The following is a 26,440-nucleotide window of genomic DNA, read 5'->3' as shown; positions in this document are numbered from 1 at the left end:
CTGAAGCCTTTTACTTGTCAGTACCAGAGTCAGAGTAGTATCTTTTAAAATACTGTCTGTTCTTTATCTATTTAGTATTTTCAGTACCAAATTTTACCTGAGCTAGTTCATGAATATTTGCTAATTAGAAGTAAGGTTGCTTGTGAGTGGTAGAAGAGGTAATTTAATGACATGACCTCATACTAAATGTATCTTCTCTATATTTCCTTCTCTATATTTCCTTTTATTTCAGATGGAAGACCCACAAGTGGCGCAGATGCCAGCTAGTACCATGGTACGTGCGCCAAGACAGTCCAGGAGCACATGAGACTTGCGGACCTGGGTTGCAAGCAAGAGGTTAGAAGCTGTCATTTATTCCTCAGAAGTCTGCAGCTGTACTGGTGTGGAAAATGCCATAAAATTAAGTCACTGTACATTAACATTAATTAAACTTCTGGGGATCAGTAGAGGAAAATACTGAATGCTGATACAGGAGGGTATCCTAACCGGTATTTGGCAAATGCTTTATTCATAAAGTATCAAATTTAATTTATTTTTAAGTGCAGATACTGTACCAATGAATAATTCATGCTACCATTTGTTAAGTTTATTTCAACATCTTTACCTGAAGCAAGTTTTTCAGAGGTGTTTGTGGAAAGTATTTTCTCAAGAATTAAAAAAGAAAGTGAGTTCAGTTTAAATTCTTCTTTTTAAGAAAAAGCTTGTGCAAATTCACCTGTGAAAATGTGACATTTTTTCAGGTAACAATGTTGTGAAGACATGTTTGAGTATATCCGTGAGACCAAATGTAAGACTTTTGTTCCCTGTAAGTGTATGTCAAAGATGGGAGGGATGGGAGAACCCTACAGTAATTTTGGCCTGGAAGATAGCTTTGAAGGTCTCACTCAGAGCAGGGTCAGTTAGATCTCTCCCTGGCTGGAGCAGATTGTGAAAAATCATGTCGCACTGAGTTTTGAGTATCACCAAGGATGGAGGTCATGCAGCCTCTGTAGGTATTTGCTCCATTTCTTGTCTGCTTATGGGCTGTTTTTCCTAATATCTAATCTGAAATTTCCCCTTCTGTAATTTGTGTCTGTGGCTCCTTTTTCTTTCACTTTATACCTCTGAGAAGAGTCTTAATCTCTCTTTTTTATACCCTCCAATTGAGTGTAAGGAAGGTAGCTGTAGAGAGCAATGGGAGCATAAGAGTTGTAGGACTTAACCTCATGAACTTTAATGGTGTTTTTGCCATACCATATCTCAAGGTGCTCAGGTTTTCTGAACAGTAGCCTGACTCTTCATTTAGGTACTGACTGCTCCTTTCAAGCTGTTGTCCTCAAATTTGCTGAGGGTGTTTTCTGTGTAGATTGTTAAAGATGTTAAATAGAATTGGCCCTGGAATTAACCACTAATGTGTAGCTCTCTTGAACAGCTGCCAGTTGGATTTCAAATCCACTGATCCTTTCAGCCCAGTGACCCTGACATTTTTCCTACCATTTGCATTTAATACAAGATAATTTTAACAGCCAAATCCAGCTTTATGGTCACCCATCTTCATAGAACAAAAATTGTGGATTTATCAGAATTGTGTATGTGTGACTGTTTATAGTAAGGAGCTGGTTTTAGGTGTATTAAATAAACTCAGTTTGAAATTAATTACAGTTCCCACTTACTGTGTTGCAGTAATTGAATTGCTTTGAACTGCTAGTCAACCCTGAATTTCAGGAATGATTTTTCTTTTGCCTTTGCTGAGTGCAAACTTCTACCTGTTAAAACAACATTGGCTCAGCAGATTGTAGAATTCCTGATCAAGGGCACTGTTAACTGCAGAACTGAAATATAATGGTCATTAATTTCCTTAAAGTATTAAAGGAAGTTATGGTATAGTAAAAAAGTCAGAGAGTGAATCTTAAGCTAGTAACTTCTGTTGATTACTCAGAACGTGTCATTGGAGATCATTTTAGAGCTTACCACAAAACAAAACCTGAATGTATTGACTATATTGCCAAGATGAACATCTTCTGACTGTGGTAATTCTTTCAGAATTCTTTAACTAATGTAGTCTGTGAGTGCTGCTCTGACAGTATATAGCTGTGTTGTAGTGCCTAAGTCTGACCACTTGGACTCAAACTTGTTAGTAATGAAGGGAGGCTAATTGTATTCTGTTATTCTTATGTGTCTTTAGAGTTTCAAGTTGTTTTTTTTGTTGTTGTTGTTGATATTGTTAAGTTGGTGGTTGTTGAGTTTTTATTGTTGTTTATTTGCTTGTTTTTTAGCTACAATTCATTCATGTACAGTACACACATACTGAGCAGTACATAGCGTGTAATTAAGGGGAATACAATTTTTAAAGCTGTTGAAACAGATTGGCAGTATTTCCCTCTGGTACTTCATAGAGTTGCTAGAATTTGATCTTACAAAGGATAACACATTGAAGCAGGTGTCTTATTCCTACAAGGAGATATAATGGAGATAGCTCTCTAGTACTGTGGAATGGAGTGGTAAGATGAGCAATCCTTAATTAAGAACCCTGGGAGCAGCTAAGCCTGAAGGAAGTTGGTGTCTTTTGTAAAATTCTGTAAATGTTCCTGAGGTTAGGAGGAAATATTTTTTGTAAGTCTATGAAGTGTTCAAAATTTATTATCAAGCTTATGAAGGAAGGAGAGTTCATTAATCAATGATTCTTTGTGCCTCAGTATCTAAATATCTTCTGGACTGTTGTGGTGGTTAAATTTACAAGCATTAAAACCAGAGCCTTTTTTGGCACAGCATTTTTAGCATTGATATAAATGACAAAATTATTAAAAATGTTGAATTTAGAAAACACTTGTGTTACATGTATCTCAGTGTCTTAATACCAGCCTATGTGTTGAATAGTCTAAACTGATACTTTATATGAGCTAAATAAAACTAGAACATGTTTTAATTTAGGCTGAGATAAGTAAGATATATCCTGATTTATTCAACAGTTTTACAATGAATATGACTTGGAAGTAAAAGCTGAGGTTTTGCACAAAAGTAACATTAACTTTGGAAAACATAATTCTGTGATTCTCCATAATATTGATGTATTTACTTTGCACTTCAGAAAACTGCATTTTGAATGTGGATAGTATGTTTGATTAGTTTTATATAGATTTTCTCCTACACTGGGTATTAATATATACCCTCTTCTCTCTTACTAATTTCTGCCATGAAAATAGCCAAGTTTGAATTTTTACTGATGCCCATTACTCTGGTTTTTTTCCCCCTACACAAGAGTGGATTTAACAGTGTGCTCAAAGAAGGGAGCCTGACCTGAATGCAATGCTGAATGATTTCTGCCCCAGATAGTATTAGAAAGATTTCACCAGAATCTGAAGGAAGACTCTGGAAAGATGTTTTGTTTCCTCTCCCTGCTTATTCTTAGCTTCTTCCTAAATACTTAGAATCTTTACTTATGAGAAGCCATAAGCTACAGAAAACTTTGCATGATGCCATGTTTTTTAAAGTTATATACTATACATCATTTAAAGGTTTTTTTTTGTTTGTTTGTTTTATGTAGATATAGAAAAAGCCAGACTGTGCAAGTCCCTTTATCCACCCCAAAATCAGGAAATGCTGAACACTGAAATATGAAATCTGTTTGACATAATATTTTGATACTGCATTTATAGTATAATACTGGAATACAGATATTTTTAAGCATTTGTTGCTGATTTCTGTACAAATATTTACTATTTTTTGAATATGTAGCCATAGCAGAATTTCTTTTTCAATTGAAAGAGTTATCACTGAAATTTCTGGTGCTTGTGAATGTAAAGATCACACATTCATTTCTAGTATGTAGATTGCTCCAAAAGTAATGCCTCCTATTTATTTCCATGGAAATTTCGACAGATACCAAAGAGCTCAATAATGCTATTTGGTAGAGGAAATTCTCAGCTACAAAACATTATTTTTTAAAATAAGCACCACTATTAGCTGATTCAGGCAGGTGAGCTGATGAAGATGCTCTTCATTTTGTGGCATGACAGCTGTGCACAGCTGTCTGGAACCTGGCTTGTCTTTTACATTGCTGTCACCACTGCTGAAATACACTACTCACCACCACACTTTGTTCACATCCACTGTTTGATCTCCAGAATCAGTCAGCAAGCATTGATGAATGTCAATTTGTGCCATTTTGTCGATCCTGTTTCTGATTTGATTGTCTACACAGGAATGCTGTAACATGTATGGGAACAACAAATGTGTTAAATAAGAAAATAATAGGAAGGTATATATGCTTTCATTAGTACTTTATTTTCTACAGAATACTGTACTGTCCATGCTATTCATATTTTAGTTAGAAAGATAATTACATCTGAAGTAAAAGCTAAAAGTCAGTAATCATTAAAAATGACTGGTTAGGTGTCTGAACTTGAGTCTATGCATAAAGCTATAGCATATGCATGCCTTGCTTTATATCACAGCTTTACTATTCACATTTCCACTCTTCAGCCTTTTTGTCACATTGGTCTTGCTTGGCAGAAGAGATACTTGATAGAATCATAGAATTTAGATTTGTGATTCATTGCTAAAGACAGCTCTGTTCCTAGCTGTCTTGTGTAACGAAGGTTTTGTTACAAATCATGTCAGTTTAAATGAACATGTCACAAAATTAGAACATGGGTCAATGCAGAAGAAAGAGAAGAAAAGGATTTGGTTATTTTTTTTTAATGAATAAATTCTATTCAGAAATGTTTAAAGAATGTGCTAATTATTCATGCAAATTATGGGAAACTATTTATATCTAAACCTAAGCATATTAACACAATACTTAAGACCTGAGAAACAAATTCACTGTTACAGTCATGAATCTACTTGAACAAGGTGGATAGGCATGATAATTGTGTTTAATTTTTATGATGAATGAAAATTTGCAGTCGTATCACTGGTAAAATGTCTTTTAACAGTGGATAAGTAGAGCAAGAATGTATTCCATAATTATATAATAGTTATAGTAATTATAGTAACGAGTCATCTGAAACATAGAAGGAGGAACACAAAGTGTTAGCAGATACAAAACAGAATCTGGAACAATGGAACACATGCTTGATAAAGCCAGGCTTCTAGTATTTTATGGTGATATGGGCTATAAAACTTACTGTGGAACAGAGGAGAAACCTGCTCAGTTAGGATGTGCTAAGGAGACTGTTTTGTAATTATTATGGCTGACATTTATTAGCACATAGATAACTTCAAAGCAGAGGTCTATTCAGTGAGCTTGATTAGCATATAAAGTTTGAAACTATGAACAACTTAAGCAGTTATACATTATTCTATATTCATGTCTTAATATGTTGGCAAACCTCAGCTCCAGTAAATTCTGAAGAAACTTTGAAATATAGTTCAAATCCCTTTTGAACTGTGTAGGAAAGTCCAAGGAACTTGCTTGCTAAAAAGGACTGTTTTGCCAGCAGCCTTTGGAGGTTTAAGCAGGGCTTGTTGGATCGCATTCCAATGGTAGTGAAGAGGACATGTAGCAGATACAGCTCTAGTGCCCAAATTGCAATAGCCTAATCGCATCATGATGCATATGGATGGATGCACAGGGAAGGGCTACCCCAGTGACCAAAAAGAGATTTGCAAAAGGATGTGCAGCCTGCAGTCCTTGCCACCATAAATCTTCCTCAGAGTTTTGTAGGAGAAATGGAATGAAAATTGTGAAATCTGTCAGCAGATTCTCTAATAGCAAGAGGAAGGTTATTTATAAAACTTAAGCAGAAGCTTAAGTAAGCTTGCTGTCAGACAAAATATCTCTGAATGGCTGTACTTGATGTCACTGGGAATTGGCCATTATTAATGGTCTGATCCTGAGGTCTTACCATTCTTCATTCATAGCATGTAAATAGTTATTTGAAAGACCATGGAGTGGGGGAATTGGAGGAAGCTTCCCAGGACTGCCGCGAGCACATGAGGTGGCCTTGGAGGCTTGATTGAGCCGTGAGGAGGCTCAGAGGTAGAATTGGTGGTCAAAAGCATTTTCTTCTCATTGTAGATAAGCAACGACAGCAGCTTCCCTCTCTGGGCATTGCTTACTTGGAGAGGGCATTTGCTCTTATGGCAATTTTGTTCCCTCATCAAAAGCACAATAAAAGAGACAACATGACAAAGGACTGCTGCTCTGTCATGGAGCTATGAACTATTGTATTTACTTCACTGAGATATATCGGATAAGAGTTTCTCGTTCAAATGAATGAAAAGTTACTGCAGGTAACAACGGGCAGCTTCAGTTTTTATACAGGAGAATTTGGACAATAGTGCTCAAAGATATTATTGCTATGAAAAATTAATGGTTTATTGCCAAAACAAGACCCCAAATCTCCAGCAAATCTCCTGAAAAGATTCAGCAGTAACATGTTGTTACTCTTTTTATCACATAAAGTACTCTTGCACTTGCATTTTCCCAATATTATTGGCACATACTCCTGCTTAAGATACTTCGTGATAGAAATATTTCAATGCAGTGTCTAGTATGTCTTATCCCACAGAAATAGAAACAAACATTGATTAAGTCATAGCCTAGGCAACACTGATAGTAGTTATAAGGAAAGTTAGTATTTGCTGGAATAATTTTTTATTTTCTAGAAATGAAACAATGATTCTGCTACTAAATATTTAACAAATTAAAAAACAGTAGCACAAATATAGTGTAAAACAGATGATGTTAGAGCGCTTTCATTTATAAAGTAGTGTAATTTCTAGGTGCGCCTGAGGTCAATAAATCTCACACCTCAGTGAAATCTTGATGAGGTACATGAATGATAGGAACAATGCTGGCAAGATTCTTATATAAATCCACTCTTAGCAAGACTTGTTTAAATACAGTCTTAGTATTTGATTATGCCACCAACAAATGTATTAGCCTGTCATCCCCTGTGGCTTACTGGAAACAGTGCTATCAGATAAAGTTTTAATTACATCAAAATTCCTTGTCTAGAAAATTTTAACTGCTGTTTATTTCACACCTTTCTTCTGGGAGATAATAATTGTTAAATGCCAAAACAATTTCCTAAGTGAATAGTTTCCTAGTTGAATTTGATTTTTCTATTAGCAATAGTCCTGCTTTATGCTTTCACTTAACAATTACTTGTGCTTAATTCAGTAATAGAAAAACCACACTCTTTCCACTTACTGCTAATGTCTGTAATAAATGTGACATGGTTGTATAGGCCAAATAATTAGTTTGACACTGCATAGCTTTATAGTAGTTGAAGATATTGCCCTGTATAGTAAGTTAACCATTGATCTCAGTGACATTTACTCAATATAATTAAAGAACCGTGCATTTGTTCAAAGATGCAGAGTCGGAGTTTGCCCATGTTAGCCTGCGTTGAAAAAGTAAATTGTACTCTTAACATCTACATTGAAAATAAGGGCATCACTGATGTCTGGCCAAAATAATGTATTAATGGTATGTATACAGTTGTCAAAAATCCCTATTTTAAATAATGGAAAAATACTCACTCTTCTAACTGTCACAAGGAGTTATAAACGTTTCAGACAGATACCTGAATCTGTAGAATAACAACAGTAAAATGTATCCGGGTCCTGTCAAATAGAAATAATTTGAATAGTTATGGACAGCCTCTTTGAAAATTAAGATGCAGGAATTGCAGTGGAATGCCAAGCTGTCCTCTAATTTGTGTTGTTATTAAGGTGAAATATTTAGGTCTCAAGAATGAGAAGTTTTCCTTCTGTGATTGGTACAGTACAACTGACAGTTAATCTGAAAAAAAAAACAACTCAGTGTTAATCCCCAGTGGAACTTCTCATCTGAGTCTGCGGATGTAAATTAGATGCACTAATATGTTTCTGAAAAAAATTTATAGCAGACTGAATACTTACCCCAGACTAACATTTTATAACCAAGAAAACTGAAATGAATATTGGCTTTGGAAAAACTCAGTTCAGCTTGAAACGAAGTATGTTCTTCAATTGACAATGTTTATGGCCTATCAAAGAATTAGATGGAGAGGCAGTATCTAAAATGGCTATTAAACTTTTGAGGTTGATTATTAAAAGTTATTGGGTTAATCAGTGAACTATATTTTAGTCCTTTGGTAAGTATAGCTTTCATTGCTAAAAATGGTGGCCTATGTCTGAGAATGGAGTGAAGTTAATGCAATTAGTTTTGCTGATGTGCACACATGCCAAGGATAAACACAAGACTGGATTTAGGTTTGACCTCTGTGAATTTCCACATAGTAGAACTTGTCTGAACTGTGTTTTTACCTTGGGATATCTGCTGCATATTATCTCACAAGCATCCAAAACCATAGTCCAGACCTGCATTAGAAGATGCTGGTTTGACCTGTGGTCTTCCGTAATATTTGTGTAACTGTAAAAATTCTGTGGGGTGTACAGTTCACAAATCATTAAAATAGTTGTATGGATTTTCAATTTTTAGATACTTACTTTTTCTCATTGAATCATTACATCTGGGGAAAAAAATAATGAAAAAGGAGGAGATTTCTTTGTATAAATCCACCAATAATAATAGGATTTGACAGATTAATTGTATTAGACAATGTACAGCTGGTTGATCCCACAGTAAGCACAACTTAATGCCATACCGAACCTTTAACAAACAGTGCTGGCAGTGCTGAACTAAAGGGCAGTCAAGGATCAGGGAAATGGTTTGCTTAGCATCTCTGGAAAAACAAACCCCCCTCCCTTTCAGTATTTTACCACAGAAATGTGGCAAAAGCAATTCACTTACGACCTTTGGTTGTTTTAGTAGGCACGTGGCTTTGGAAGGGACCATTTGCGTCATCACGTTCAGCCTACTACAGGCATCATGAAGTAAAAATTTAGAACTGTCAAAAGAAAAACGCTGTTTTATCATGAAATAAAAGGGCAGGGAGGCTTGCACATGTCACAGAACCTTTGAAATTACCTTGCAACAATCTTTAAAAAAAACAACTACGCTTCCTCAAGTATTCTTCCTTCCTTTTTTAGGGAAAAAAAAAAAAAAAACTTATAGCCAATTTTCTGTTTTATTTTGAAAACTTGCTTTCAAATCCATCTTTTCTCCAGTAGTTGAACATGATTATACCATAATACTTGGGGTGGAAAAATTTACATGCTTTTTTAATTCACATATCAATAAAACAATTACTGACAGTACAATTGAAGTACTGTGTTTAAATGATGGTGCAGAGTGTAAAATAAAACATGATATTCCTTCATATGTTTAGAGAATTATATATTGTGTTTGGATGCAATGTTGCTGCAGCAATTGGTGATCCAAATTACTTTCACAGTCATTATGAGGTACTGCATACACTGTGTGCTGTGAAATGTGAAGAAGCATAAATATGATTCTATTGTGTGAACGAACAACTGGAAGTTTTCAATCTTGTTACTGCAAAATAACTTTTATGTTGTTTGGGGCTAAAAAATAAGATTTACACAGGCTTAAGTTAGAATAATAGATAAGCCGCCACGTTTAAAAAAACAAACAAAAAAAACAATTTATCCATGAGGAGCAACAATAGAACATCATTAAAGACTATGTGAATGGACAGCCCCATTCTTTTTAAGACCTTATATTCTACTACTTCTTTTATTGTCACCTGTAGTTTTTTAAGAATCTCTTTTTATTTTTTCTTGTCAAAAGCTTTTGTTTAGGACATGGCTGTCCTTTTTTTTTGTCCCTGTTTGTTGGTACTTCACCCATAGCAAATATGATTTGTCTTTCAACCCTCTTTCAAAAACAAAAAATTGCTAAAGAATGTTGGGCAGCAGTACTGTTGCAAGTGGCAAAGTAATACCCAGAATGTATTTCTAAGTATTACGTGTTTCCTTTCTAAAATCTATACTGTTGATACAGTTTTATTTCTTATGTGCTATGCAGCTACTGAAAATGGCACTGCAAATTTTTTAATGTCTGAGTTATAACTTTTCTCTGTAGGAATAATGTAATGATAATGTGAAAATCAGTATAACAGATCTGGATAACATGGTGATAACACGGATAACGTGGATAACGTATCTCATTGACAACTGTAAATACTTTTTTCCTGCTATGTACTGATAAAGAAAGAGTAACTTAAAGAGAATCTCAAAAGAGTCATTCAAAAATATCAAATGTATTCATTTAAGATATAATTGATTACAAATGATAGTTTGTTGTGTATCTATTCTAGGCTTTCAATGAGATTTTGTGGTAGTGTGCTGTAGACTTAGTAAATTACAGATGTTCTTGTAAAATTGCCAAATGAAATCCAATTCTTTTTTTGCTTCCAGCAATTACTTGTCGCAGACAAGACGGAGGACAGGCTGACATCAGTGAGTGCCTTAAGTACGCTGGCCCCTTACCATCCTTAACACAGACATGTCAGATTCCCTGCCAAGATGATTGTCAGTTTACAAACTGGTCAAAGTTTTCTTCCTGCAATGGGGACTGTGGAGGAGTCAGAACAAGAAAACGCACTCTTATTGGTAAGAGTAAGCAAAATAATACATCTTTTATTAACTGTTTTCATTAAAGCCTGCAATGCTGTGAAGTTCTCTTACAACTCTTGGACATAGGGAAGTGGCTAGAGAGAAGTTAGGATAACATAGGAAGCAGGCATTTCCTCTCTGTGGAGTACAGATAGTGAACTACAAAGCAGAACATTTATTCTTCTGAAAGGTAAGTCAGCATTATCTGTAGGGATGCGAAAATTAATAATAAACCAACAATATGATCCAGAGTCCAAAGGAATAAAAAAGTCTTGACCTGCATTTTTGATGACCCCCCCCTTGTCTTTACACCAAAAGAGGCATAATTGTCTGTTATTTAAACAGCCTTGTTTATTCTGCACTCTGATTCTGCAACCTTCCTCTTTGCACAAAGAGGTCAGGAAGGTTCAAAGAGTTGCAGAATGATTGTGGATGGAAGGGGCTTCTGGAGGGCCCTTATCGAGCTCTCCTGGTCAAGCAGGGCCATTTAGAATTGCTTGCCCAGGGCAACATTCAGACAACTTCTGAATATATCTAAGGAGCAATATATCTCCACGGCCTCCCTATGCAGTCAGCACCACTGCTCCACCCCTGCACAGTACAGAGTGCTTCCTGATGGTCAGGTTCCCTCTTGTGTTCCAGTTTGTACCCATTGCCTCTTGTCCTCACACTGAGCATCACTGAAATAGCCTTGCTCCATCCTCTTTGCACCTGACTTACAGGTATTTATAGACATTGATAAGCTTTCTGAGCTTTCTCTTCCCTAGGCTTGAACAGTTCCAGCTCTCTCAGCATTCTCTCATTGGAGAAAGACTGATGATGAAAAACAGAGTGGCAATAGACCTTTTTAGTTATTTGCACTTTATTTACATATACTGTCTAAGCTAAGAGTTTAGGGAGCATGTTTGCAATGTTTTGATTCTTCAGCAACCATACTTATGTAAACAAACTATATCTTGAGAGCATTGTCTAACCAGATTGAATTTTCACCAGTTTAAATTAGGTCTGCTTTTTGAGGTTTTGTTTCTTCAAACAGAACTGTAATTGAAAAAGTAAAAGAAAATAGTGGAAATTTTCCTGGATCTTCTGATAGAAAACCTTGTGAAAGCCCAGATTTGATTTTTTTTTTTTTTTGTTATATATTTTAAATTGGTGAGAGAACAATCATTTATCCTTAACTAGATCAGGTACTCTTTCTCCTTCCTGTCTTGGCTACACCAAGACTCCCCTCTTGGATAATGTTTTGTTGCTATAGAATTGCTACAGCAGTCCAATGCTTTTCAGCCTCTTGATACAGATTTGCATTTTCATTCTTAAGCTTTAGTTCACCTCTTTTTGACTTCTTAGCTGCAATCTTGGATGTTACATTTATTATTAAGCCAGTCCTTCCCCTAGCTGAATATTTTTTCTTTAGAGTTCTTTTTGTTCTCAGTTCTTCTGTTGCCTTCATCCAGTAGCTGAGTTCACTGCAAGAGGCAATAATCTGCTTATTTTCTGCCTTATTTTTGTCACAACAGAGAATACTCTTTTTTGGGTGTTTTTTCTCTTCATTACAGACACTCTGTGTCTTCGTGTTTGGTCTGTTACTCTGTGTTTGAGACAATGGTGTCCCTTGAAATTTCTTGAGGTTGTACTTAACAGAATAAAAAGTTTTTCCAATGATGTTCAATCCTTTTCCAGAAACTTTTACTTGTTCCATGTGATAGACACACTTCCACTTTGAAAAACACTTTTTCTTCAATTTTTTTTTAAACCTTCTCTTTTACTTCTGCATGAAGTGAAGAAAAAAAAAAAGCTGTTCTATTTTCAAATTTTAATGGAAACCTCAAGTATAAGACTTGGCCTGTGTCATGGCACTATTTGCCAATTGGTCTGTGGTGTCTGTGGTGGAGGAAAGCTCGCTAAGGGGGGTGTCCATTAGCAGTTTCAGAAAGAATACGATAGCATAAAAAAAACCCTATCAGGTGCTTCTTCCTGCTGTAAATCAGAAGACCCATGAACAGTGAATAATTCACGATCTTCAAGAGAGTTCATTGTGACTGTCTTGCAACTCCAGTGAACTTTATGCCAGATTTGCTTCTGCACAAGGGGGAAAAATAGATATATTTATTTTTCATTTTGAAAAGAAAGAAAGAAATAATCAATTATGTTACCACACTATCTACACTGTTAGGTACTTCCCTATTTTGAGTTAAGTTACCTCTTCACATTTGCTAAAGCAATGATATGTGCTGTGGTGTTACACCCATTGCAATGTTCTACACAGCTGCCATAAAGGTAGCTGCATGTGCATTCATAATTATCCATAGGGAAAATGAGTTTCAAAGAGAGGGGTATTTTTAATACGAAGTTGTGTTTTCAAAAGAAGAAATTACCTTGTTTTTATTTTAAGCAAAAGGAGTAGTAAATATAATCAGTAACGGTGCTTCAAAGTTCTGTCCAGTGCTTTTGAAAAGTGAGGAAAATACTGCAGAATATTAATTTATAGTAATGTCTAAGTAACAAGGATCTTTAAAACTGTTCTGCAAAGACTTTTACATTAATATTCATAAGCTGTTTTATATGGAAAGGAAAATAGAGCAAACTTTATCATAGAGAAGATTAAAAATAAATTTAATGGAGGTTGAGAGATGAGTGGATGGGTACATTGAGTTGAACAAGGAAAATCAGATTGGAAGGAAAACATGAATTCACAGAAGGAGCTCTTTACATTCATAGGAATGGTAATTATTAACAAATGTGTGACAACAGGTAGTGAAATGAAAGGGTTTTCACATTTTGAAAGAAAGTAATACTGTGCCAAAAGCGTATGTTACTTCCTCTTGCACTTTTCTTCAGCTTGAGAAAGTTTTATCCAGAGATAATTTTTTTTTATTGAACTGCATATTGCTTATGAAATAGAGGAAGAATCACATATTCGTTTAATTACTAAGTTTTTCAAAACATACCCCCCAAGAACATTTATCCAAAGTAAACACAAATATATTGACTTTATCTTAAAAATTGTTACCTATGTACAAACTATAGGCATTCATTACTTAAGAAATAAAAGTCATTAACTGAAAGAAAAAGAATTAATCTAACTACTTTGGGGAATGCGTGTTTAATTTCAAGCACTTAAATTTGCGAACTTTGGCCTGAGGTTTGTCTTTTTTGGAGGATTTGTCTTGAGGATGGATAAATGAAATTTTTTGGAGATGTAAACTGATACAAATTTTCTAAAATATTTCTAAAATATTTTTTCTTCTTTCTAGGAAAAAGTAAGAAAAAAGATAAATGCAGAAATTCTCAGTTATATCCTCTGATTGAGAATCAGTTTTGTCCATGTGATAAATACAGCGCTCAGCCTGTGGGAAATTGGTCGGACTGTATTTTACCAGAGGGTAAAGTGGAAGTATTGCTGGGAATGAAGGTGCAAGGAGACATTAAGGAATGTGGACAAGGCTATCGTTACCAGGCCATGGCATGCTATGATCAAAACAATCGACTTGTGGAAACATCGCGATGCAACAGTCATGGTATTTAAAGATCTCTTTGCTTTCATCTGTTTACATATCTGCTTTGTTCCATTTATATCAGCACCGGTAGAATTAGCAGATTGATATTTATTGCTTAGGCAGAATTTTATCACAAGATATCTTCAAACACAGTACAAATTTTGTGTGTTTCTAAAAAGACATTTCAGTGATGATTCACGAAACAATAAACTTTATTTTTACTGATCGCTACAGTGTAATATTTAAAATTAAACAAGAGTAAATTATTAACTAGGTATTTTAAGAAATGAAGGACAAATCTTATCATTTTTCCTGATAACTGTACTTGCAAAATTGAGAATAAAGACACTTAGAAGGGTCAAATGCTCAAAAAATAAACAGGGGCAGCACAGGACTGTTTTGAGAAGGATGAAATTATTTCCATGAATATGAATAAACACGGATTCTTTAGATAGCTTTAATCTCCTTAAATAGCCTTATCTCTACCCTCTCTACCCTCCTCAGCTCCTTAATAGATATACTTTCATCTGAGATCAGCAGCGCATAACACTTTCTCTGTGTAATTCTGTCATGGGGAAATGCAGGTTGCTTAAAGACTTTATATTCCTTGTATTCACATAGTTCCTGGAGGAAACGCTCTCCTTCCCAAAGTGGATGCGTCTGTAGTGTTAGGATCAAAACTGGCACTTTCTGATTTTCAGTGAGCCAGAAATGTGCTAATTTACATCACTGGAGTTTCTGTGTTCATCTATTCTCCTGCTTGCTGTGCAAAAGTGTATCTGAACTATTGGTTTGAAGAACTGGTGCCATTAAGAGGTCAATGTAAGTTTAATTTGTATATACGTATATTCTAATAATGTTAAATTAAGTTATCAGAAATGTTATTTCTTTACCTGAACGAAGTTAAAATAGTTAATAACAAAATATTTAAATTTCTTCAGGGGATTTTAATTTATGCTATTAATTCCTGTTTAGAGCTAGGGTACAGAAGAAACTCTTGACTGCATGAGGCCAAGCTGAGACATCTTTGTGGTTAGATTGAAAAGTGAGCATTCAACAATATCTTAATGTCTCAAAGCAAAGCTGGAAGATAATTTTGTGAAGAATTTTCTCTCATGTTTATTTTTACTCTAAATAATTTTTATTTTTATTTTTGCTGCTGTTAACTTATACTGAAGAAAAAAACTAAATTTTTTTACATATATCCAAAATTCGAATTTGCCTAATTTTTTTCAGGTAACTTCTTTTATATATGTCTCATTTTGGAATCACTGAAAAAAATACCTAAATCTTAAACTCTAATGGGAAAGAAAGCCTCTCTGAGTATATATAGTATTCTTTAGCTAAATTCTCAGCTGTTTTCTCTATGTGTTGTGGTCCACAAGGAATTAAGCCTGGTTTTGTCCTTTTGTATAGTTTAAAAAACATATCCTACACATTACTGGTCTGAATGGGACCATTTGCCTGCTTTGTGGAACTGAAAAACAGCCATCTCTAATGACCAGCAACTGTGTGAGCACAGATCTGCCTGGGCTTGGTGGTTATCCTGAGGGAGTCAGAAAGCTCTTCAGAAGGTTGGTAGGGAAAGCTGAAAGAAATGCTGTGAAACAATCTGAACTGTTCAGAAGCTGCCAAAATACAATACTGAAACTTTTTCCTATTTCTTTGCTGATTGTTTTTAACTAAATGTGACCCCATGTGAAAAATGAGTATTCTTTCAGCATCAAGTTCAGAGTTTCTTTAGTCAGTGAAAAGTGGAAAATAGTGAAAGAATGGAAGTCCATGGGAATCCAGAGGGGCTGATGGCCTATTGTCAGTCATCATCATTGACTTGAAGAATGTGGACTATCAGGTTTTTTGACCATAGCCCAGGGAAAGCTTAAAGGAAATAGAAGTTGTCTATCCCAGAGCAAACTGTAGGTGCTGTGCACAGTAAGTAATGTGCTGCTTTAGGTAACTTGCAAAAAGAGGTGGAAATTGTTACTTTATGTAGAGCAGGCACAGACTTAGCTGCTTTCAAGCCTTGGCAGTGCACATTCAGTAGCTGGCCACAGTGGTACAAAATGGGATGTCACTTGAATATCTGCTTTCTGTTTTGCACTAGCCTCATAAACCTCATAAAAAGGTAAAAATACATGCAAGACTGGTGGTGGTAAGTTTGGCTATTCCAGACACCAGACTGTTTTCCTGTGGAATGCAGAATTTTCTTAAGATGTTACAAACTCAGGTTTCCCACTACGTTACTTGAGCTCACTGTTTCTCTTTTTCAATAACCTTAATAGCAGCAAATAGCTTAAAACAGAGCTTTAAAATAATGTAAGTAATAATAATAATAAATAAGTAGTAATATTAATAATAATAAAAATAATTAAAAATCAAAGGAGTTCAATAGCAAGATTCAGAGAGAAAAAAAGAGGAATGAAAAATAGAAACAAAGCCTTTTCTCAACCATCTTTCTTTATCACTGTAACTCTTTATGATGACAATTTCCAGTCTAATGGATTTTATCAGTTAATGTCCTCTATGCTCACAGTGACCACAGTGAAAAATAAGTGGAAATAACAATACACTGTTAGTGTATTGTTATTGTATTTGCTATACCCATGGTTACCATTTACATGTCATTAGCACTAGTAGGCTCTGGAGAGAATCTTCCCAAAATATAAAATAGCATAGCTTTCTTTTCTTTTTCTTTTTACAGTTCCCATTTCTCCCATTTTTCTGACTGGAGATCTGAAGTCTCTTTTTGCTCTCTTTGTAATCTGGAAATGTTTTTGAGTCATTGCTGATGATTATTGTGGGTTGGAAAGCCAGAATCCTTTGATGTTTTGATTTTTTGTTTGTTTGTTGTTGCAGTTGTTTCATTGTTTTTTTTCTGCATGGGTTTTGTTTTTTTTTTTTTTAATTCTTTGATTTTTGCTTTTTCCCTGATGCATTACATGTTTTTGATAGTGAAGTACAAGGCATCTGTGTGCATTTCCTCATCAGTTCCATTTGAAGGAAGGAGTGCCTTTATCTTATCTGTGTTGTAATGTATGGGCAGATGAAAGTGAAGCTCCAGTGCTGAGCTGCACTTTTTGTGCATCCTAAAATTATTTGACAAGGTATTTCAGGTGCACTGGAAATGATATATTTGAACTGACTGTGATGCTAATTAAACTGATGTTAAAGAATATGTCACTAAAATCGTAGTTTCCTTTCCAGTAGCTCTTTTAGAACAACACTCTATCTTTGATATAACCACATAACGTAACATAACCACAGTACATACTATTCCTAAGGGTTATCTAATTTATTGTCTGCTTTCAGCATTTTTCAGATTTAGCATACTTTTGCAGTTATGAAGGGGCTAGAACAGATGATATAGATGTTTCAATCTAATTTCAGTGTGTGCTCGCTGCCTTTTCTGAATATCTGTTTTGTATTCATGGATTATGTTCCAATGATTTGTTTTATTTTGCTCAACATGCATAAGTTGCTGTTTTGCCAGTTAAATCTTATTTTATATCTTTCCCAGCATTTATGATGTTTTTCTTGTTGTTTTCATGCCCTTGGTATATGACAGTTCTTTAGTTTGACATCATATCTAGATTTCATTGTACTGTATTTTTTGTCTTTAAGAACAAACATAAAAGCTATGTTATGCCAAATCAAGAAGGGACTTCTGTGATATCACAATGGTTATCCCACCTGCTAGCAAATAAAAGCACCTCATGGCTTCCCATCAATCTACTTTTAGTTTTTCAAGCTAAACTTGACAGGTCTCATAACTCAAACTTGCTCGGGTTATTTTTGTAAATTCTAACGAAGTTGTTTATTTCCCCACAGAAATGATAGCACTGAATTTTTCACTAATTTTATAACTGGTCCAAAGAAGGGTAAGGCTTGTCTGCTATGTTATCTCCTTTGTTGAGAAATCAGTTTCACTGTTAGTTCTTATGAATCTGTTGTTTCTTTTCAAAGTAGTACGGTATGTACTCACAAATGGGATATGATTTTGCAAAACAGCTTGAATTAAGAAAGAAATCAAGATGATTATTTAAGGATTATTCTTGTGTATTGCCCAGCTTTTACTTGAACTTCTGTTATCTCATGACACTGTGAAATAATGAGATAGGAAATAGAGAAAATTGTACTCCACCTGCGACAACATCATCTAAATCTGACAAAAGGGACAAACTATCCCCACACTGATGTTTTTAATATATCATGGAATATGTCATGTGATATAACATCTAATATATCTAAAAAGACATCAGAAACTCAAACTTCTGCCATGTAAATGTTTATGAAGCTGTGAATAGATCTGCAATGCAAGTCATGCTGTTTTGAGTGGGAAGAATCAGAAGACAGACCTGCTCTGCAATGCCAAAAAGAAAATGCACAACATGTTTGTTTGTAATCACAGTTCAACTGACTTCTTCAGAAGAGAAAAGGTGAACCAGAACTGAGAAGTAAATACTTCAGAGCTTTTTTTACTGCTTAACACATCTCGTTTCAAAAGATTTGAGAAGAGGTAACTGAGTTTCTTAGAAGGTGAGGAGCTAAAGGAAAGGTATAACACAAGGAAGAACCCTATATTAGTATACTTGTAAGAGAGTTCATGCAATAATATATGAAATTTTGAGTGCAGCTATGAAATCACAAGTATGAACAGGTTTGTCAAAAACTCTGGAGTGAACATAACTCTGAGACAAGGAAAGCTAAAACGTTGTTAAATGGTTAACTCTGTTGTTGCTATTAGGTGTGAGTAGTGAAGGAGCAAGGGGAAGAGTCCTTCTGAACAAGGTCCTTGGCTTTCTGTAGATTAGAAAGTAGTTCAAAAAAAAACCCAAACTGACAGCTGAAAACAGACTTAAGTTTCAGCTGCAGGACAAGATGCTTTTTCTTATTTTGTTTTTATCCAGTGTTTTTTTTTTTCCTAGTATTAAATATGTCTAATAATTTGTTTTTCCTTTCATTTGTTTTTCCAAATTTGAGCTACATTTATTGATGAATGAGCTAGTACCATTCAGCAGCCATTTAAAATATTCTGCTCTTGTTACTTTTCAGTCATATCAGTTCTGCAATGTGGAGAGCAGAAGCTAATAGCTGGAACTTGACAGTGTCAGCTGGAAGTGATAACTGACCTGTTGCTTACCTGGTCTCTTTAATGGAAGACGTATACATTGTTCTTTCTTTGATTTCTGCTTTGTTTCATTGCTACTTTAGTAATTTTACTAGAGAAATAACAAATGTACAGCTGACTTGATACTCGTGTGTGAGGTTTTGTGGGGCTTTTTTTTCCATTAGAAAAGCAGCAGTTGTTTTTCATAGCTTTATCCCTATCATCACTACTATACTAGAGCTCTGTGAATAACAACAGGTGTATTCCAACAATTTGTTTTCATGTATTTGTGAAAAAAATCAAAACAGTCTCTTTCTGGTCCCTTTAAAGCATACACTGGAATTTTTGTAATGATAAAATCAAAAGCAGGCCACTGTCATGCGTATGAACTATAATGTTTATTCAACAATATTTTGTTTTCCTCCATCACAGATTAGTTACAAATCATGACCCACATAAGCAGAAAAGTGTTTATGTTTCTGTGTGTGTAGCAAAGGCAGACATAGTAGCATGGCAAACAGATGCAGCATTTTTATATAGGTCGTATTACCCTTCTTAATTTATGTCAGTTTACTGTTAAGACCTTAGGCACAGTCAACCAGTCCAGGATAGTTTGTCTGCTGCCTTATTAGTGTGAGATTATTTCCCCCTTTAGCGTTAATTAAATGAGATGCATTGATTTGTGCTGACTCTACAAAGCCCTCCATGGCTACAAGGCTTATGTGGGGGATTAGAGGGGAATATCCATGTATCAGTGAATACTTTTACAACAGCTGCTGGGAACATCCATGTGAATCAAGAAATTTTGTATTTAATTGCTTGTGTGTGTGACAGTAAAATCTTGTAGATTGTAACAGTGTCTATGGTATCTAAGAAAGCAGTTAGAACTTGCTGTATCCACTTGTATTAGACCTTTTAAAAATCTTCTTTTACACTTCCAGCATTCTAACCTGAAGTAATATGAATTTACCAAAAAAAAATAGGAGCGTTAAAATTTAATTGTGACTTTCTGTTGAGTGTTTATTCTAAAATACGTGTATTTCCTATAAGAGCTTCTAAGCCAGTATGGTAGTATGCTTAGGTTCTCAAATTGTTATTAGGGTACTTTGCAGTTTCATAGCTTATATGTCTTCTAAGAATTTTTTTCACATACAAGATGCTGTGTTTGTCCTGTTGTGTATTCTCTTGGAATAGATGTACTACCTGTTGCCCTGCACCACAATTACTAGCATGGTCCCCTGCGTTATAGTGCCAGCATGTTTGATCTGTCAACAGCACAGCAGTTATGAGGCAGTCACCCATCAACCCAAAGACCTGTGTTTAGTTCACCAGAGACAGAAATGCTGGTAAAGCGCTAATAATTGCTTTCAGGTTTTAAGGCTTTGAAAGAGCAATCCTGAAAAAAAAATGATCACATGAAGTGCAGTATATATTTCCACGGATGGGCAGAAGTATGAATGCTCTCAATTGTAACTTGTATCCTGTAAAAAATGTAATCCTGTAAAATCCTGTTACAACGGAAATGCAAATAGTTGTGAGATTTTGTGGGTTTCAGTTGTTTTGCTTTATATTTCAAGGGTTGGGGAGGAGCAGTTATTTGTTTGTTTGTTTTTGTTTTGTTTGTTCGTTTTGTCCTGGAGGATGGAATCCTAGAACTTTGTGTTTCATGGCAAAAAACACCAACAACACCAAAACACTGACCAAAACCCAAAAAACTGTGCTGAAGAACATAAATCATTATTTTGACATTGCTGTTTTTTTTCTTGGAAATACAGCACACAATTTTATTCGTGAAAGCAAGAGCACAACTCTGTCAGTCCTAAGTACAAAAGAGTAAATGTAAAGACTTTCCAAGATGTTCTTTATGTCTGCATTCTTCAACGTAAGTAGTTGGTCTGTTCTCGTACATCGCAGATACAGTTTGTGTGGGGAAAAATGGAATGTAACCTACCTAACCTGCTTTGTCATTAGACAAAGTGTGAAGTCCATTAAAGTTCCCCTATAGAAATTATCCAGCACATCTGTTAATTACTTGTTCTAGGAGTGCAGGTTTGTTACCAATCAGCAATGGGAAAGTGAGCTGTTCCCTTTTAATAACGAATTCAGTTCATGCTCTTAGCAATTTATGGGATTTGTTAAACTGTGGCTCAATAATAAATCTTTAATGATAGAATAGCCATGTTCTCATTCATAATAGACAACTGACCATTTTGTATCCTTGTGAAGTTCAGCTGATAGGAGCTGAAATAACTGAGAAACTACTGCACTGGGAAAAAGAGTAGACCTAAAGAGATGAATGTTTCTTTCCAGTACCATTCTGGTCCTTGCAGACAGAAGGCTCTGTACCACAGTTTCCCAAGATTTCATCTTTTCAGTCTTCATATGTTACAGAGAATAGGAAGAGCTGCAGGAAGCATACAGTGACTTGAGTCAAGAGGAGGAGAAACAACAGGCAGAACATGAACTGCAGATGTCCAATGTTTATATTGTTAGCCTTTGCTGTGTTGGTCTGCTGTTTCATTGTCTCTTATCTTACTTTATTTTCTTCTGTTTTTCTCCACAGTCTCTTCCCTGTTTTCATTCTTTTTTCTTCTCTCCGCATCTATCCTGTTTTTGCTTGTTCTTTAAACCTCAAGGCTCTAGCATGCAATTTGCTTCAATTGTATTACACACCCTGTATGTGTGATATAATTGTGTGATATTCCACCATATACACATCCCTCTGCCCTCGGGCTGTAACAAACTGTTTCGTTAATACGCTTTTATAGTGTCTAATACAAGGGGCACCCTCTCAAGGATGATTAAATCAGTAAGATCAAGACTGAAAACTGAAAAAAGGCCTCATTTATTTCCTTTTCACATCAGGAACTGTGTACTGCATCACTAGTCTCATTTGCATGTAATCTTTTTTTTTTTTTTAATGTTTCTATGTTTTCAACGTAATTCTCCTATATCACAGTATACTCTCTCTTTTCACTAAAATGTTTACAGAATGGTCAAAGTTTAAAAATACAAGTATCTTATATATAATAAAAACAGCCTTGCTCTCAAGGAAAACAAGCAAACCAACCAACAAACAAAGAGTATATGTTTTTCAAACTTCCTGAATGTCTGTTTTCTTTGATTTGTGGGGTGATTACTATGAACTTCTGGAGATTATTATCTTTATTCATCCTAAAATTTTAAGATGTGTTGACATCAGATGCACAGAAGGCATCTGAGGTGATGTTTCAGAGAAACATTATCTGAAAAGTGGCATTAGAAGAGTAGTAAATGGAGCAGGATATGTCATTTGCAACATGTAACTTTTAATATTCAGACATATTTCTTGGCTGAAGTAATATCTGCAAGCAATTTGAAATCTTCTTCTGCTTAGGTTCCAAGGGAGTCCAGAGGCATAGCTAAATGCTAAATAGATTGTTAAGTTGAAATAGTGATGTGCCTGAGAGGAAGAAAAGACACCAAAGAATGAGTATGCCAAAAACTTTTAACTGTCAGATATAACAAGGATCTTGACATTTTCATTCTACACATTGATTACCTAGAGAATAAAAATCAAATGCCAAATAAGGGGTTTTTTTTGTTTTGTTTTGGTTTTTTTTGTTTGTTTGTTTTTGTTTGTTTGCTTTTTAATTTCTTCCTTTGGTCCTCTGTTTTTATTTGGGGGAACAAATTCTTAATTCTTAATTCTGTTTCCCTCTGGTCAGGAGATACTTGAGTAGACTCTTGAAGGAATTTCATTCTGTTTGTGCATTGCCAAGGTATTCCTTTGGGCAGAATGTCTGTATCTTTTCTCCTTTTTGTTTTCTCTTCCTGTGTAGTATATGACTTTAGTCATATGTATGTCATAGTATGCATAAATGGTTTTGTATGGCACCTAAGAAGGCTTGTTGTATGCTAATTTCTGGTGAAGATACAGACCTGGATATTTATGAAGCAAAATTTCAGAGTAAAAAAGGGCTTTGCAGTCAGGTACATCTGATTTGTAAGACTACCTCAGAGATGTGAGTTAGGGTGAAATGTAATCAATTTTGCATCTACTGCTCCAGGGCAATCTGTGTCACCACCTCCGCTATGCAAAGATATGATCTTCAGAAATTTTTGTCTAACACAGTGTAGCTTTCATACAATATCACTGAACTGGTCAATCAATTGACGAGAGATACTTAATGAGTGTGCTTGTAATTCAAGCTAATAGCATTCTAGCCATATTAAGGAAGATACATTTAATTACCAATAGTTCTGCAGTGCTCAGATTCTGGATATATATTTAAACTATTTAAATATTTAAAAGTTCCCAGCAGAGGAGAGCTAGTAAGCATAAAACCGTCATCTTATTTTGGCTATATAATATCCTGAATTTTACTGTATGTTTAAAAAAAAAATCATTCATGCTTTTGTGTTTAACACAAATTCATAGAAACAGCTAGAAATAGACATATAGAAACAAAATCTCTTAAGAGTTTTGATTTTTTTTTTTTTTACATTTCATGTGATTGTTTGGTATTGGCTGCTTCAGAAGAGAAAGGATAGCTTTAGTTAGAAGTATGAGTTAAAAACAAAGCTGCTAAGATCAGCTCAGATGAAAATGACAGTGATTACATTCAACATAATAAAAAAATCAGTTTATGTGAGAAATATATGAAATTATGCCAATCATTTGAGAATAGTCTTACCCATGTAAGTATTAATTTTCCAGCTGTGTTTATTAAATATTTTAGTTCACTTTTATATACACTAAGGGTTATTTAATTATTAAAGTCAACATTTGCCAACACTAAATGTGTTCAAGATCTGATACAGGAAAGGGGAGAGTTCATTAAAGTTTAGGATATTGTTGTAGTAAAAATACTGCAAAGGCCAACTCTTTTGCTGAGGTTTTGTATCTTCTGCTGTAAATATTGGCATAAATGATGCACTTCATAGAGCTGTGGCATATGTTGCTTTTAAAGAAAGACATTTTCACTTACTCAGTGAATTGAGGCTTCATGTTACTCCCTATAGACCATGTCCTTCCCCTTTCCAGCCTCTCAGGGCTGATGACTTATCCAAACCAAACATCTGCTTTTCCATTCAGTGCAATTATTCAGTGTGTTACTGGGGGCAGATGGTTGTTAATCGGCAGATCATTAATGTGGCAGACCACTCTCTCTTTCTAGCCTTAGAAAGGTCACAAGGTGTTAAGTTCCCTCGCTCTATGCTGATAAGAGATGTATTTTTTTATTCAATTGGGTATATTTTTTATAGCTTTTTACAGTTTTTTACAGTTATGGAAGAGGCTTTTAATTAAACCTTTTTTTTTTGTTCAAAAATGAATTGCTTTCACGGTATAAGAATGATAAAACAAGGGATGGGTTAGTGTCAATTATGCTGTAGCTGTCAGAAATTTGGAATGCTGAAATCTGATGAATGTGAATCATAATCAGATAACAGTGAGGATGCTCAGCTGTTACTCTATCACAGTCTCCAGTTATGTGTGTCAATTTTCTGCAGAATTTAATTTAGCCCTAATGATGAAGAAATCACTCTATTCACACAGTCCTGTCAAGTCAAACTTTGGACAATCTAAATGAACTAGATGAGGGCTTCAGGGAGAAGTGGCAGAATGACATGCTGAAGAGATTTCACTTTCTTTTCCATTCACACAGGTTATATCGAGGAAGCCTGTATTATTCCATGTCCTTCAGACTGCAAGCTCAGTGAGTGGTCCAATTGGTCTCGCTGTAGTAAATCCTGTGGAAGTGGGGTAAAAGTTCGGTCGAAATGGCTCCGTGAAAAACCCTACAATGGTGGAAGACCTTGTCCCAAGCTAGATCACATTAATCAGGTAATTTTATTTACATTTACATTATTGATGATGTTTTTCCATGCCTCAGAAAACCCTTTTAGCTGTATTGTTGGGTTTGGGTTTTTTTGATGTAGAAAAGCTACACAAATACGGGGCAGATGCAGGTAGATGGAGATTGCTTAAATTTCCTCAACTGATGCAGGATCTGCCTTCATTGTTCAGACATCTGCAAGAGTTTAGTACTTAATCTGAACTGGAGAGTGGAAACAATCAAATATTCTTTAATGTAGATGATGAAGACCATGTTTCTGAAGATACTTTCTTACAACAGGTGTGGTATTTCTCATTACAGATGCCAAAACTACTAAGATTCTTTGCATCATTCCCCAACAGTCTTAGATCTGAAAATAAATAAAAATACCTCAAACACCCAGAGTAGTGTCCTTTATGGCATTTTATTTAAGCTGGACCTTTACCTTTGACGTACACCTGCACTGGCACTGCAGTTCAGGAGTGTGCTTCTGAAGCCAATCTCCATGTTGTCCCAATAGCCACAGTTTATTTTCTGTAGAGAACAGTCTGGCTGGCCAAACTGGCTCCTCTTCAAGTGAAACCAAGCTGGGGGGCATGAACCTAGTGCACACTGGGAGTGCTTTGATGAGAAATGAACATTTAGTCTGTGGGGCTAGGTTTAGCCCTAATTCAAATCAAACCCGTGAAGTTCGTGTTCTCCTGTTTGCTTAAAAAGTTTTAGAAAAAAAAATACCTTTTCAATTAACTTATGATTTTTGAAGTAGATTTATATTAATATTGTTGTTGAATTTAATTTACTTTGCGGAGACATGTTGAACGACCTCATGATCTTCTCTGTAAATATTCCAAAATTGGACAAAAATGTGGTGTCAATCTACATTTGAATAAAATGTGTGTACTTAATATTATCCTATTGACATTTTGCTAGCACAGAGTGAAGTGGCTTGTTTATCTAATTTTCTACTTTAGGGAAAGTAATTAGTTTTAATTTACAAAACATGTATTAAACTTCAACAAATGAACTAAGTTTGTGATCTGGTCTAGCAAAACACAAACTAGAATGTGTATTGCTGAATGTGTGTTGCACATAAGAATTGTTTAAATTAGGAGGAATATATTTCAACAAGAAAAAATATATAGTCTGTACAAAAATATTTTTTCTTTCTTTAATACTCATACAGAACATAACAGACTCGATTTTTTCTGCATCGAAGTGGTTTTGCTGAAGGTCTGTTGGCCACTTATGTGCAACACTATTGCCCTCTACCGGTTCTTTGATTTGTTGCAATGTTACATTATCTCTTCAAAATAATAGATGATTCAAATGTAATTACTGTAAAAGAGAAGAGAAGAGAAGAGAAGAGAAGAGAAGAGAAGAGAAGAGAAGAGAAGAGAAGAGAAGAGAAGAGAAGAGAAGAGAAGAGAAGAGAAGAGAAGAGGAGAGGAGAAAAGAAAAGAGGAGAAAAGAAAAGAGAAGAAAAGAAAAGAAAAGAAAAGAAAAGAAAAGAAAAGAAAAGAAAAGAAAAGAAAAGAAAAGAAAAGAAAAGAAAAGAAAAGAAAAGA

At 35.0% G+C, this 26,440-nt stretch overlaps 1 protein-coding gene across 23 annotated transcripts in view; it reads left to right on the top strand.

Moving 5' to 3' along the window:
- THSD7A (thrombospondin type 1 domain containing 7A) overlaps positions 1–26,440 on the top strand; it is a 289,787-nt gene that overhangs the window by 229,597 nt on the left and 33,750 nt on the right. For all 23 annotated transcript variants that reach the window (XR_002435894.1, XM_021388797.1, XM_021388804.1 and 20 more), the window contains 4 exons: positions 233–336; positions 10,255–10,449; positions 13,707–13,970; positions 24,705–24,883. Coding sequence is in view for 22 of the 23 variants with exons in the window: in XM_021388797.1 (XP_021244472.1) it covers positions 233–336; positions 10,255–10,449; positions 13,707–13,970; positions 24,705–24,883 (742 nt within the window). In the remaining variant the exon portion in view is untranslated. The remainder of the gene's footprint in view (positions 1–232; positions 337–10,254; positions 10,450–13,706; positions 13,971–24,704; positions 24,884–26,440) is intronic.

This window comes from Numida meleagris, chromosome 2 (genome assembly GCF_002078875.1).
Source record: "Numida meleagris isolate 19003 breed g44 Domestic line chromosome 2, NumMel1.0, whole genome shotgun sequence".
NCBI lineage: Eukaryota > Metazoa > Chordata > Aves > Galliformes > Numididae > Numida > Numida meleagris.
The sequence above is the reverse complement of the archived record's forward strand: the minus strand, read 5'-3'. Positions and strand labels throughout refer to the sequence as shown.